The 13,438-nt window shown below is 43.0% G+C and overlaps 1 protein-coding gene across 15 annotated transcripts in view; it reads left to right on the forward strand.

Annotated features, from left to right (window-relative positions):
• Positions 1-13,438, forward strand: part of CELF4 (CUGBP Elav-like family member 4) — a 711,932-nt gene that overhangs the window by 668,621 nt on the left and 29,873 nt on the right. For all 15 annotated transcript variants that reach the window (XR_010031333.1, XM_063181194.1, XM_063181200.1 and 12 more), the window contains one exon: positions 3,782-3,948. Coding sequence is in view for 14 of the 15 variants with exons in the window: in XM_063181194.1 (XP_063037264.1) it covers positions 3,782-3,909 (128 nt within the window). In the remaining variant the exon portion in view is untranslated. The remainder of the gene's footprint in view (positions 1-3,781; positions 3,949-13,438) is intronic.

The following is a 13,438-nucleotide window of genomic DNA, read 5'->3' on the forward strand; positions in this document are numbered from 1 at the left end:
CAAAAAAAAAGTCAAATCTGCCAGTAGGTATCTGACCTGAGAAGAGAAAGGAATTTGCTGTTGTTAGCCCAACATGCCTCTCTCTCTGCCTATCCTTTATCCACTGTAAAGTCTCAAATCTCAGGATAAGCCATAGCTTTCCTTCTCTTTGGAGTTCATCCAAATACCTTCCACAATATGAAACACAGCTACTTATAAACAATAGGAAAGGGGGAGACTTGGATGCACCAGCAAGTTCTGAGCACATCAAGGGCCCTAAAAACCAAAACAGTGAAATGAAGCTAGAATAATTAGGTGTTGTGTCCCTAGATATTCTATATACGATCACAAAGAAAACACACAGTTATTGGCATTTGCCCATCTCTTTCCACAGGTTTCGAATCCCAGTTCCTCTACCCTCCACATCCAGCCAGAGGAGATTTTTATATTGCATCAGTGAATACCAGAACAACTAAGGAGAAAAAAATCCTGTCCAAATCTGTAGGCAACTAATACCAGAATCAGAGTACAACTCCCAGCTTCATTATCTGGTCTAAATGAAATATAGTGAGCAAATGCACTTCTGATCTCTCTTATTAGTCCCATTTGTTAAAATGCTGTATTATTTACAGCTTTGCACTGAATGAGGAAGTGGGCTAAGAATCTCAAAAGCTAAGTGATGATAAAAACTGGTATAGCGTCATGAGCTTATCTCACAGCAAGGTTTTTGCAGAGGCACAACTATATTAGCACCCCAGCACAAGGGCTTATCATCCCTCAAAAGTCTAGTCTTGGCAAAAGTAGAGAAATAATAATCTTCTGTCATAGTGGGCAGCATTTCTGGAGGGGTTTGATTCAGCAAGTAGCATCACTCTGGGGAGTGACCCACCCGAGCATTTAGACAGTTCACATTCTACCTTGAGATGTCACTCCTAACTTATGGAACCAGGTAGATCCCACAGCAGAGGTTCCTTGATTTAAGCTGGGTGCCTGCCTTCACTGCAGCCAGCACTGCTCCCTGACCAGTGACTCCTTTGAGCACAGCCAAGGCTGTCCTGATAGAAGAGAGAAATCCTGCCCTACCCCCCACTGGCTGCACTGGCAGGACCTCCACTGATTACTGTAGGGCCCTAAAGTGTCTTGTTCACAAAAGGGTGGGTGTGCAGGCACAATCTACGTGTGCACATGTAGGCAGCAGGAGCGACATCCCAAAAGGCCTGTAGCAAGAGTAGGAATCAAAGTTCCCAGGCAAGGTGTGTTCTCTAAAGGCATGAGCTAAACAACCATCCAGCTGCAGCCAACTCAACTTTGATATTGGATTGCTGTGTATATATCAGTAAAGTAAACATACCTGGCACTTCTCCCTAGCACTGGGGACAGCTGGCACAAAATGGCCTACACCCAAATTATTAAATTCTCTCAGTTTCCAGAACATCATGGACACGTCCAAGTTAACCACTGAACACAGCCTGTCTTCTGTACTAAAACTCACACTTTGTCCAGGAATTGTTTGGTGTTAAACATTAGTCAAAAAAAACCTCAGCACTACAGATTATTAGGTACCAGTTTCTCTGAACTTCCCTGGAACAGCTTTAGTCTACTGTTTTAGGTGTAACTAAAATATGTTGGCCAGGAATATCAACAAACCAGATGTGATTTTTGAAAAGAAATGGGTTTGTTTACATCCTATATTCAAGGATAGCATACCTTATATCATATAGACAACATATTTAATGTTGAAGCTCAAGTAAGGCATCCCCAGGGGAGTTACCAGAAGTATTTTAAGTCTGAATGCACCTGGATGAAACCAGGAAGTGTTTGGTTTATTCCATTGCTGAAAGTGAATCATAGGACTTTGTTGATAGATTAGTAGTCAAATGCAAACTGGTAACATCACCAGGCACTTACTGCCTAAAAAGTGAGGGCAAGAGCAGATCCATTGCTATTGAATAAAACCACAGCTCATCACTCACTACAGCCCTCCAGTTTTCTTTGATGATTGCTGTGGGGCTTGGTAGTACTTTCTGTCTGTTCACCTTCAGAGCTGCAGTGTTGGTACCTCCTCATCCAGGAAAACTGTAAGGACAGCCAGTTTTACTTGAAGCCTTGGCTTCAAGAGGGGAGGACAAAGAGGGTTCCCTATTTATTCCATTGGCCTCCCTTTTAAAACTCCATGGGTTTTTTTCCTCATGTGCCACACTCAGCAAACCTGTTGTCTCACTTTGAGGGACACAGACCATGGGTTTCATGGCCTGCCATGAAGTTACGCTATTAGCCAAAGTCAGGGAGCACAGCTTAATGCAGGGGTGAGAAGGTGCCTTTGCACACACGGCTCTGTGTCTTTTTCAGATGCAAGACACCCTCTGTCACCTGTGAGAATCACTTCAGAGGAGGAGCCAGACCAGGCAGGAGGGGCAGCAGACTGAACCGTCAGCACAGCCCAAGGCTGTAAGCCAGGCCTGGTTCTGCTCTCAGGAGCAGGTGTATACCTGGCAGCAAACGCTCAGCATTAGCTTTTTGAGGGGCTTGCAAAAAACCATCTCTTTGTTTCAGCCTGTCTGTTGAGCAGCACCAGGCTCCTAGGGTTGATTTGTGCTGCCAGAGCCTTGCAGGGGTGGGCAAACAGATGGCTTTGTCTGGAGAGCAGGTTGGTCCAGGCTAGTCTCACCCAAGGTCTGTGCTCAGAAATGTTGTTGGCACACAGGGACGTTTCTGGCAAGAAGAGCAGAGGCAATGCCTGTACAATGTGATGGCCCCCTGCCTCACTGATATCTCAGACCCATGGCTGCTCCAGCTACAGCCATAAACAGCATGGGGAAACAAGGCCTTTTTTTGGATCTAACATGAGAAAAAAATTAAAAATATAAATTAATTTTAGAAACAAAACCAGAAAAAAAAGTAAAGTACCAAAAGCTCTCCCCAGAGCTGAATGCATTAGAATGCATTAGCTCAGTGCATCCTGTGTGGTTGACCTATATTATTTCATCAGATTGTTAGAGAGCAAATGGAGACAAAGAATGTCTTAGGTGACCCATACATACAACATTCAGACACTACAGTTGTTTCTAGTGCTGGATGTGCTCCGTGGTTGATTGGGAGATTTGTTGGCAAAATTTGAAATTCCATAGGGAAACTATGTTAGGAAAGCACTTGTGTTCATCTCTCAGCTGCAGAGTAACATGGAGTTTGCAGAAATTGCCAGTGATTATAGCTCTTCATATTGCTCAACTGGCCAGAAATCAAACCATTCGTGCTGATTAATACAATAATGAAGAATTTATTAAATTCACATTTTGCTTATATTGCCATAATAAGGAGGTAGCAGTAGGTGTGTCAGGTTCCCCTCATCATTAGTATTGGAAGGCAAAGAAAAGGCAATGATGGGAAGTTAAGGAAGGTTTAGAGGATTACCCAAGTCACAATGGAGGGAGATAGAGGAAGACAGAGTGCCTTGAGGCCATGCATTACATCTGCTTACTCCCAGCTCAAAGGTGACCCAAATCTTGTGGCACCAACATCTGGATCCCTGTGCTCCACATAGTCCAGTGTTCAGGCTGGCACTCAGACCAGGCACTGTGTCCTGGGACACTGATCTGTAACAACCCCTCCTTATCCTTTGTCCCACACTGGCAACCATCCTGTCCTCACTCTCCTGCCCACCTGCCCACCTTCCTTCCTGCTCACTTCCCCCCTCTCAGTGCCCTCACCCCCTCCCCATGTTCATTCTCAGTGGTCGTTGCATGTACGTGCCTTGGCACCCTTCAGCTCGTTAAGTCCCACGCCTTGCCTCGTGTTTTGACAGGTTTTGTGAGTTTTGACAATCCTGCCAGTGCCCAAGCTGCTATCCAGGCCATGAATGGATTCCAGATTGGCATGAAGAGGCTGAAGGTGCAGCTGAAGAGGCCAAAGGATGCTAATCGTCCCTACTGAAGGGTTGTGGGAACCACTGGATACAAAGCACTAGCACAGGTAACTGCATGGGGAAGGGGGTGTCAGCTACACCTGTAGCGTCTCTCTGTGTTGTAGACCCTCGAGGAGATTCAGCTCTGTGACTCTCTATCTTCTGCCTTTTTGACTCTGGCTAGAGCCACTCTGCTCAGACACGCACCCGCACATAAACCAGGGACTGTTTGTGTGTGTGTCTCTCTAGAAAAAGAGGTGGAAGGATGCTTAACAAGGGATAAGACAACTTCCTCATCCCAGGGGCATCCTGCATCTCTAGAAAGTGTTTCTGGTCACTAGAGGAGAGTCAGCAGCTGTCCTGATTCCCCCTGCTCAGTGAAAGAGAGCATTTCTGGTGCTTGAAGAATATCTGCAATTGAGAGGTGGGACTGGGCTGCGGTTTGATCCCAGGTGACTGGACTGGGACAGTGTCTGTCTCAATAGCTCTGTGTTGCAAACGTTTCAAAGCATTCTTCATTCTCCATGCGGTACAGTCTGTATCCAATTCCATCTCAGCATAATAACTTAATGTAAATATGTCTCCCTGACAACCAAACAATCCCAGATTTATTTCGTCACAAACCCAAGAAATTAATAGACGGATCCATGTTCACTTCTCGGTCAGTTGTTTTAAACTCCTGTGTGTAGATAAAACCCCACCAAAGCCAAGGGAGCTTAGCTGCAGTAAGGACCTGGGGTCTCGTTTTTAGATTCATGTGCCATGTATTGCTGGAAAGAAGCCAGCTGAATGTTTCAAGGGAACTTCTAATACATGTAACAACACCAAAAATATCAGAAGCCACAGCTTGTTTCATTGGAAAAAAAATCCAAACACATCACCAGTAACAAAAATGAAGATGTTTCCAAAAACGGAAATATTTTCCACCACTAGCTGGCTCTTTCATTAGGTAATTCTTTGAGAAACACCCTATGTGTTTGTTTACAGAGACAGGAAGTCCTCCTGTTGTTAAAACTGTTCCACACCAGAGATTCCCCAATAAACTCAGCACCTAGGGAGGCCCTAAGCAATTTGTACTCCTGAATTAGTGATAAAGAGATTGGTTAGGTGACCTTTCCATGTCATTTTAGCTGTAATGTCTAAGATTCTGTGATTTTTATTCAGTCCTCTTTTGATTTATCTAACATAGGCAGTAAATCCCTATCTTCAACTTTCCCAAAGAAAAACAGAGTATTTTAATTTTTCACTGGGATCCCAAATATCTTTGAAAATACATATTTTTCCAGTCTTCAGAGCAGTATCCTTTCCAGTGAGAATTCAGGAATGGGATCAAAATATCTTTGAAAGAGGTGCTGCACTGAAGACAGCATAAAGGAGATTAAGAAACCTTTCAATAAACATATTATGTGCATGTGCAGGAAGCAGGCTCCATAGTTTAGAACCTCCTTTATATGTGACTATACGAAGACAAACATCAATGCATTTTCCCCCTTCAAAAACCTCTTTTCTTTTCCTTGCTTATGAAAAGGCCTCTTGGAAGCTTGAAACCAAAACATGTTGCCATATCCAAATGCTTTTTGCTTCATCACACTGGCTTTTTTATTTTCTGCAGGCTTTGCTGGGGGAGGGCTGGGGGTGCATGCATGCAGCTGCGTGAAAGCAGGGGCTGCCTTGCTCAGGGAGGCTTTCTGTGACACCTGCACAGGGATCAGGGACACAGAGGTGTCCCTAGGGAGGCACCAGGCTCCATGTCCCAGCATAGCTGTGCTGGCTGAGGATGTGCTTGTGTCTCATGGTGGTGTCAGAAGATGCAGGGCTGTGGATATCTGTGCTGTTCGAGATTCACCAGTGTGAGTCTACGGTGGTTTTTATCATCGTGGCTCGCCATGAAGTGCTCTGAGGTCTCAGCTTGTTTCCTACAGAATATTAATCACCAGTCGGACAAAGATTAGTTGCTTGGGTGTTTTTTCTTCCCCCCAAAAAATTTAATTAAAATTATACAACAAGGAATCAGCAGGTAAAAGAATAATATAATTCCATGTGTAGCTCTTAAGCATTTTTTTCCTTTCCTTTGCTTCTAATAGACAGAACAGTCTTGAAGAGTTGCCTCTAGGTAGGAAGTCCTTTAGCCTTCCTGGCTTTTATTTCAGCTTTAGTACTCTGCTGTCCAGAAAAATCAGTTTTACCACCAGATCACTTCCACCCTAGGCTTAGAGAACCTTGTTTAGAGACTTGTGTAGAGACCCTACCAAAATGTATCTCAGAGGTCCTTGTTCTCTGGCCTTGCTGGGCCTGTTGCAGGAGCTGTAGCCAACTTCTAGCAGAAAGGAATTCTCCAGAAAAAAAAATTTTATACATGTGTTTTTCCCCCTGATAGAAGGAATTGAGCAGGAGTGTATCCAGTGGGACTCCACCTGATAGAAGGAATTGAACAGGAGTGCATGTGGTCCCTGGAGGACACTGCAGGAACATTCCCCAGGGGAGCATTTGGGTTAGCACAGGGAGAACCATGCTGCAGTAGGCTGGAGAGGACACGTGGGGACAGCCAGGACACCCAGAAGGTCACGTGGTCCTAAACCCAGGTCTTTCTCCAGCTCCTGTTCCTCACAGGGATTGGGAACACCGATGCCAGCCCTCTGGAACAGGCAGGATCCTCGGTCAGCAAGGCCACAGGGCAGATTTCCCACCAGGGCTGGGCAGCAGTGAACAACAGAGGGCTGAGCCCCCAGGAATAAACTCAGAGACAGGTCAGCTGCTCTTGGCTAAGCACAGTATTACTGCACCTCCACTGCTGGCTCGATTTGCAACTTCCTTTAACTGATAGAAAGATAATAACTCCACCGTGCTTTTTATCTGTCTTTACTTTGGATGCAGCTCTTCAGGGTCTTTAATTTCAATTTGAAGCATGTGTGTAATGGTATTGACACCAGGGTAATTACTCATGTGCTTCAAGAGGATGCTCAAGAAACTTTTTAATTGGGATTTTTTCCAAGGAAGGGCTTTTTTCTATTGAATTGCTTTCAAAAAATAAGAAGTTGCCAATGACAACAACAAAAAAAATCAGCACCCAGTTTGATATAAGCCACCAGAGTGTATTTTTCCTAACTGAGAAAGAAAGGACCTCACTGAATTTTAATTCTGGATGCTCTTTTTTAAAAAAAAAAAACTTATAAATCTCCCTTTTGGGACTCAAGAAGTCAAGGCCACAGTGATTTGAAGTCCTTTGTTTTCTTTGCAAGCGCTCTAAACTTGCTGTCAAACACTGAAAGGGTTTCTGTGATGTGGCAGATAAGTCCAAAGCTGCAGCAAGCAAAGCCCTGAAGAATTCAGATGGCAAAATGGCTGCCCCTGTTCTCTTTTTTCTTTATAATTAAAGAGGTGTCTGTAGGGGGGAAATAAGGATGGGAGGAATGATGGGCTGGGAGAAAGCAAAAGAGAGGAGGATCATTTGGGGCAAGTCTGCCAAAATCAGTATATTCTATTGCCAATCCCCCCTTGGGACTAGGAAGCAAGGACTCTGAGACACTCCATGTGTCTTTCAGATAGAAAATGCACAAAATAATTAAGAAGACACCAACCTGAAGCCCACATCTCCCTTATGTCCCATTGCTGGGAGCCCTTCCACGCCCTGTGCTGTGCCTGGGGCTGTGTGTGAGCTCAGCGCTGCCCAAAATCTGCAGAGCCTCTCCAGAGCCCAGGCCAGGGCACAGAGCAGCCCAGGAGCACCCAGCTGACAGATCAACAAAAGGCACAGCACACAACAGCCCTGGAAATCCCATCTATTCCCCTCCTGTGGCTTCGTTGCAGTGGCTGGTCACTGGCAAAGTGATGCTTTCCACCTCAGACAGACAGACAGACAGACAGACAGTCTGCTGCTGAAGTTTATTTAAAGCTAAAGATGCAGAGACATTTGGGTGAGACTAACCCAGAGCACTGAGTGAGGCAAAGTGAGTGTGAGCGAGACAAACTGAGTGAGGCAAAAGGGAAACAGAAAAGTGAAAGACAAAGTAGAAATAAGATAAACCCGCAAGATTCTTTTAGCTGTGCTCCGGAGTAGAGACAAAACATTAAATGGATACACTGCCCAGGCAACCTGCTTCTATAAAACACCAGGGGAAATAACATAGGCCAAAGCTCAAATACGAAAATTAAAAAAAAGATTTTTCAGGTCGTCCTTCGCTGCTTTTTGAACATGGACTGATGTCTGGTTTATTGTGAAATGTGTGAAATACATGTTTTTGCAGCTATCTGGAATTGGTGGTATTTTTACTCTGAGAATGGGAGTTTTTGGATTTGTTTGTTTGTTTGTTTTTTGGGTTTTTTTGGTTGGTTTTTCTTTTTTAATTTGAGTGTATATTTCACTAAACTGGAAAATTTTGCATTTTTCTCTTTTTGATCCCTAATAAGAGAAAAAAAAAAAAATAAAAGCAACTCAAACTCCGTTTTAAAGTAAGATTATACTATCAGCCAAAAATAAAACAAAAAAGCAAAATTTCAAATTGCCAAAACAAAAATATGTGAGAGGAGAACTTCTGTCTTCTCTTGTCAGATGGCTTCAATGCAAAGTCTAGTGAAAGTGTAATTTTTACTGAAATTTTTGTTGCCTATGCCTCCCAGATAGCTTTCTATTACCTCTAGTGAGAGGCTATTCTGCAGCTGCATTGATCTCACTGTTTTCTATTAGGCTATTCATCTTGAGATTCATTCCAAATACCCTTTTTCAAGATAAAATCCCATTTCTTGTAGTTATGCCTCCTACAATCACGCTAACCAGCTTCTCTTCCACCTGCACAGATTATTGTTGTTTCCCTCTTTTAGTCATCACTTAGATCGTTTAAGACTTGCTTACATTATGGAAATTTGCACTAGAATAATTGCATCAAAACAGTACTCCAGCACAAGCTTTAATATGAGTGAATAAAGAGAGAAAAAAAATCAGCACAGCTTAATTTTGGAAAGTCTGTTCAGGTACTGGAAAAACATCACCTCAGCCAATATTTTTTTCTGTTCTTTGGATTACTTTTGTTTTTCATTTCCACTGACACCTGTGATTAAATTAAGCATCACTCACCGTGTTTACAACCTAAACTTTGTGCTGTTGTGCTTGTACTGAGAGAATGGAAGTGGATTTTAGTGGGAGAGGCTAAAACAGGACCTCTGAAGGTGTTTGCAAGACTGACAAGGAAATCTTTTATTTTTCTGTCTGATCATTTTTAACCTGTCTGCCCATTTAAATTACTGATAGCTTTATTATGGCAAAATTCTCATGTCTGTTCTAGAAACCACAGTTTCGATACCAGAGCATGCAAAATGCCATTTGCTAATTATTTTATTCTAAGATTGGCACACAATACAATGCACTGATGGAAAACGACAATAATTAATTACTGCATTTACTCCAAAATTACAATCACTAATTACTGCTCTGAGACCGAATTCCATTCAGCAATATTTGGAACTTGTTCTTCCTCAAAGCAGGGCAGCTTTTCAGGAGTATTGCTGTGTTTGCATCTAAATGAGTCCATGTAGGTCACTACCGGATCTGCACTATTTGTCATGGGAGTGATAGAGCAGCACAAGGCAATACCACAACACTTTCCCTCACTTTGGAGCAGGAATTCTTCATTAAAACCCAAGTCTCTCCCCCTTTTTTTTTTTTTTTTAATGTTAGAGAATGTAAATACTTCAGAATTAAATAACAGATATTAAAGCAGCCTCCTACTTCTCACTGTGACACTCTTGGCCCTGGTGCTCTGAAGTAAACTTCTGGATAATTGTGAGAACTTTTGCCAAAGACTCAGCCAGCAAAGAGCCTTCTGAGTTTTTCCCCATATATTCAACACTGTGAAAAGACCACGAGCTTGTTATGGTGGTGCCCTCTTCAAAGGCTTCCAACAGCAGAACCCCCAAAGCTCCAGGGTTGACCGGAGGGTGGCAATTTCATATTCAGCCACTTGACCAAGATTAGTGTGGGAGATCATGTGGACAATGTCACACAGATTACCTAAGTCAGACTTTAGAGCTTTTCTGGGCTCAGTGTAAACTTCAGTTGCATCAGTCAATGGGCAGCTGCAGTAACCTGGAAACAGCAGCTTTTGAAGGAACATTTCTACTGGGTTCATTTAGCACACAGATCTGCTGGGCCAGTGCATGAGGGACTGCAAATTGAAGAAAAAACAGAAAATATAAGAAAAGGAGAGAGTAGGCGTTTGAAACAGCAGTGATTTGAAATAAGAGCCAAAGAGATGGAAAAACACAGGAGACATCCATAGCCAAATTTTTTTGTTCAAGCAGCAGCAGCAGCAAACACTGACAGAATGAATCCTCTGCTAAATAAAATATGTACAAAACAAATGAGAGCAGGCAAAGACCCACAATGAAAGAGGATTGTGAAAATATGGGATGAGTCCTAGAAAACAAGCACAGTCATTTTTCTACAGAACCTGCCAGTAAGTTACGAGTCAGCAAAATCCATTGATACAGGGACATTGACAGAGAGACGAGTAGTCACTAGTGAGCAAACAGGAAACAGGCATGTTATCAATTTGCAAATGCCGCTTAGGGAGAGAGCAAAGAGAGGTCTAGAACCTCAGAGATGTTCTGCTCAGATGGCCCCATATTTGAAGGCAGATGGAGCTGTCTCTGGTGTGTTGAGTTAATACAAACATCAGCATCATTAACGTGGTTTTTTGCCCAGGCAAAGACAATATGAACAATAGGCTGGGCACAGCCCTCTACGTCTAAGAAGAAGGTTAAAACCTTCTTCCAGGGAAACTGGAAATTCACAATGAAATCAGAGTTAGGGGTTAGCCCCAACATGTACACAGGACTCAGGTGACTTGTGCAGCATTGATCAGTAAGCTGAAAATGATCTGATGTTTTTGTCACTGACCTTTGAGAGCTACTGCAGAACCATGAATTGAAGCTCTGTGGGATAGTGTTTGGCACTTGCACTGTAGAGATAAAGAAAAGGGAGGCTAAAAAACTCCATGAAATTTACTCTGCAGGGGAAAACTGCTACAGGAGTTGGCAAGAATCTTAATAAGGGGTTGCAGAGCACTCCATCAATGTGAGCACCTTAAATTGATGTCCTTATGGTTTGGAAGGCATATACAATCAGCTGCACTAGAACACTGTTTCTCGTTCCCACGGTTATACCCAGTGATATATCAAATGCAATAATTGCATATTTGAATAATTCATAGGTACGGTAACTTTGGCCAGATACAAGTAAATATCAAAACTCTGGTCTCTGAAGTGTTTGATTCAGCTGTAGCAGAGAATTGAAGGTTTACGGTACAAGCCTTGCTTCTCAGGTGTCTTTCATCCAGCCCTGTGACTGCAGTCAGGGAAAAATAAATAGAGTTTTTATTTCAAACGGTTCATTTTTCCACTTAGCTGAGCTTCATCCAACCTTTTTGAAATATTGGGTAGAAGGCTGAGCTGGAGGGGAAAGGAGAACAGCAGTCAAGTCATTTCCCAAGCAAGAGGCAGAGTAAATGAAAACTCAGTGCTCTGTCTGGAAAAGTACTAACCACAGCCATGATGGGGCTAAGTTCTCGGGCAGCGTCAATCACCAGCTCCTCTGAAGCCAGTGAAGTGACACTGATTTATGGCAGCCAAGGATTCAGTCCCACTAGTACTTATTTAACTCTAAATGTTCTTCTGGCAGAGATGTTTCAATTATTTGCAATTCAGAGGGAGATGCAATGTCTCCATTCTGGCTGCTTTGGTCTTCTTAGAGCAGAGACACCAGGGAATGATCATGGCCACCTCCAAATATCACCATGGCTCATTTTAAAAATGCCATTTTAGGATAATGACTTGCAAACAGAGGAAAATCTCTTGTACCCATGGAACGCTGCAGCTCCACACTCTAGTAATCCTCTTCAGAAAGCAGATTTCTCCCATTTATTGGAAGACACATTCTCCCTCCCCAGCTCTTCACATATCCCTTTTTCCTGTGTGAAACAGATCCAGCAGCTGGGCTGCCTGAAGCATCTATTCTATGCAGAGCAATAACACTCTAAAATCCTCACAGTGACAAGATGCCTACCTCTGAAATTTCTGGCTCTGTGTTGCCCAGTCCTTGATGCCAAAGATATCTTTTGGTTGATTTGGATGTGCTGTAGACCATGGTTGTCATGGTAAACCCTTAAAAGCAGGTTGTTCCAAAAGAAAATAGGTTTTCACTACCTTGATTTCTGAGAATTTGGAAACAATTGGGCCATCAAATCCATGGGCTGTGCAGTCAGCTAAAAATTTGTCTTTGCTGGATAAGAGTCTCTATTTTTTTCTACTTTTCTCTACTCTCTTGAAGCATCTCCACTCATGAGCAGAGGTTGCATCCCATTTGCTGTGATGTATGACAAGTGAATGCTTTCCATGCTCTTTATTTTCCTCTGTGCATTCTCCTTGCATGGTACATATTTCTCCATCATGGCAAGTTGGACACTGGGAAAGGAAACCAGACAGGCAACCCAAAGCCAGCTGTAGGAAACTGGGCTCCTATAAGTCAGTTTTAAGAGATTTGGTGTTTTCAGAGGGGGCTTTATTTGGGGGGGTTTTGTCTTCTGCTCAGGTTACAAGAGCATTGTTTAGTACAGACCACACAGACTCTGTTACATAAATCTCAAGAGGAATTCCTACAGGTCTTGTTCCCATTACCCATGAAGAGCAGTGTGATGCAATTTAGAGAAAGGTGTACAGATCCTCATCAGGAGTAAACGGATAGCTCATACCTGGAGAAGTTTTCCTTAAACCTGAATGGAGGAATTCATGTCCTTTGATGGCTTTGTTGAGGAGCATGTGACGTGCTGTTAGTAATTAGGAAAGGCACACAGGCTGGCACCATGGTTATCTCTGGGGTGTTTTCCCTTTCAGCACAGACCCACTTCCTGACAGCCTGACTTGTGGTGCTCACCAGGGATTCCTGGAAGTAACCCCAGGACACTGCTTAGGATTAAAATGCAAATAATTTCTTTCTTCAGAAATGCTCTAGAATAAATGAGTTGTCCTGAGGTTCACAGGTATCTGAAGGAGTGCTGGGCCTGTCCTTCATCTGGGGAAAGAAGGTAGGCTTTAAAGAAGTGGTGATGATTTGTGCCAGCTAAAGGCTTGCTGTGGGATTTGGCCACTTACACTCAGGGAGCAGAAATCTTCTGCTTTTTCTCTTCTAATCTTTCAAATTGCCTCTGTAATTTTTTTTCCCCAAGTTGTGTGTGCTCAGTGTGTTCTGTCGATGTGAGAAGTGGTAATGTCACTCAGCTAGGAGTTTTATGGTTCACAGAAGGCAGGATTTGTATTGAGATAGACAGATAGATGGATGTCTGGTGCCTGCACACAATGTATTACAGAGATTGACCCAAAATTTTCAACACTAAAATCCCAAACAATAGACTGAGGGAATCTCTGTCTGGGAGATTTCAGATGGATTTTATATCTTTTTTTTCCTGATTAATACAAGTCTTTAAAAGCATATCATCCCTACCCCTTTGCCCAAATATTTGGAGAAGATCAGAGTAAAGAAGGATCAATGGCAAACAAGTAGCCTACATT

Source organism: Melospiza melodia, chromosome Z (genome assembly GCF_035770615.1).
Source record: "Melospiza melodia melodia isolate bMelMel2 chromosome Z, bMelMel2.pri, whole genome shotgun sequence".
In the NCBI taxonomy this organism is placed as follows: domain Eukaryota; kingdom Metazoa; phylum Chordata; class Aves; order Passeriformes; family Passerellidae; genus Melospiza; species Melospiza melodia.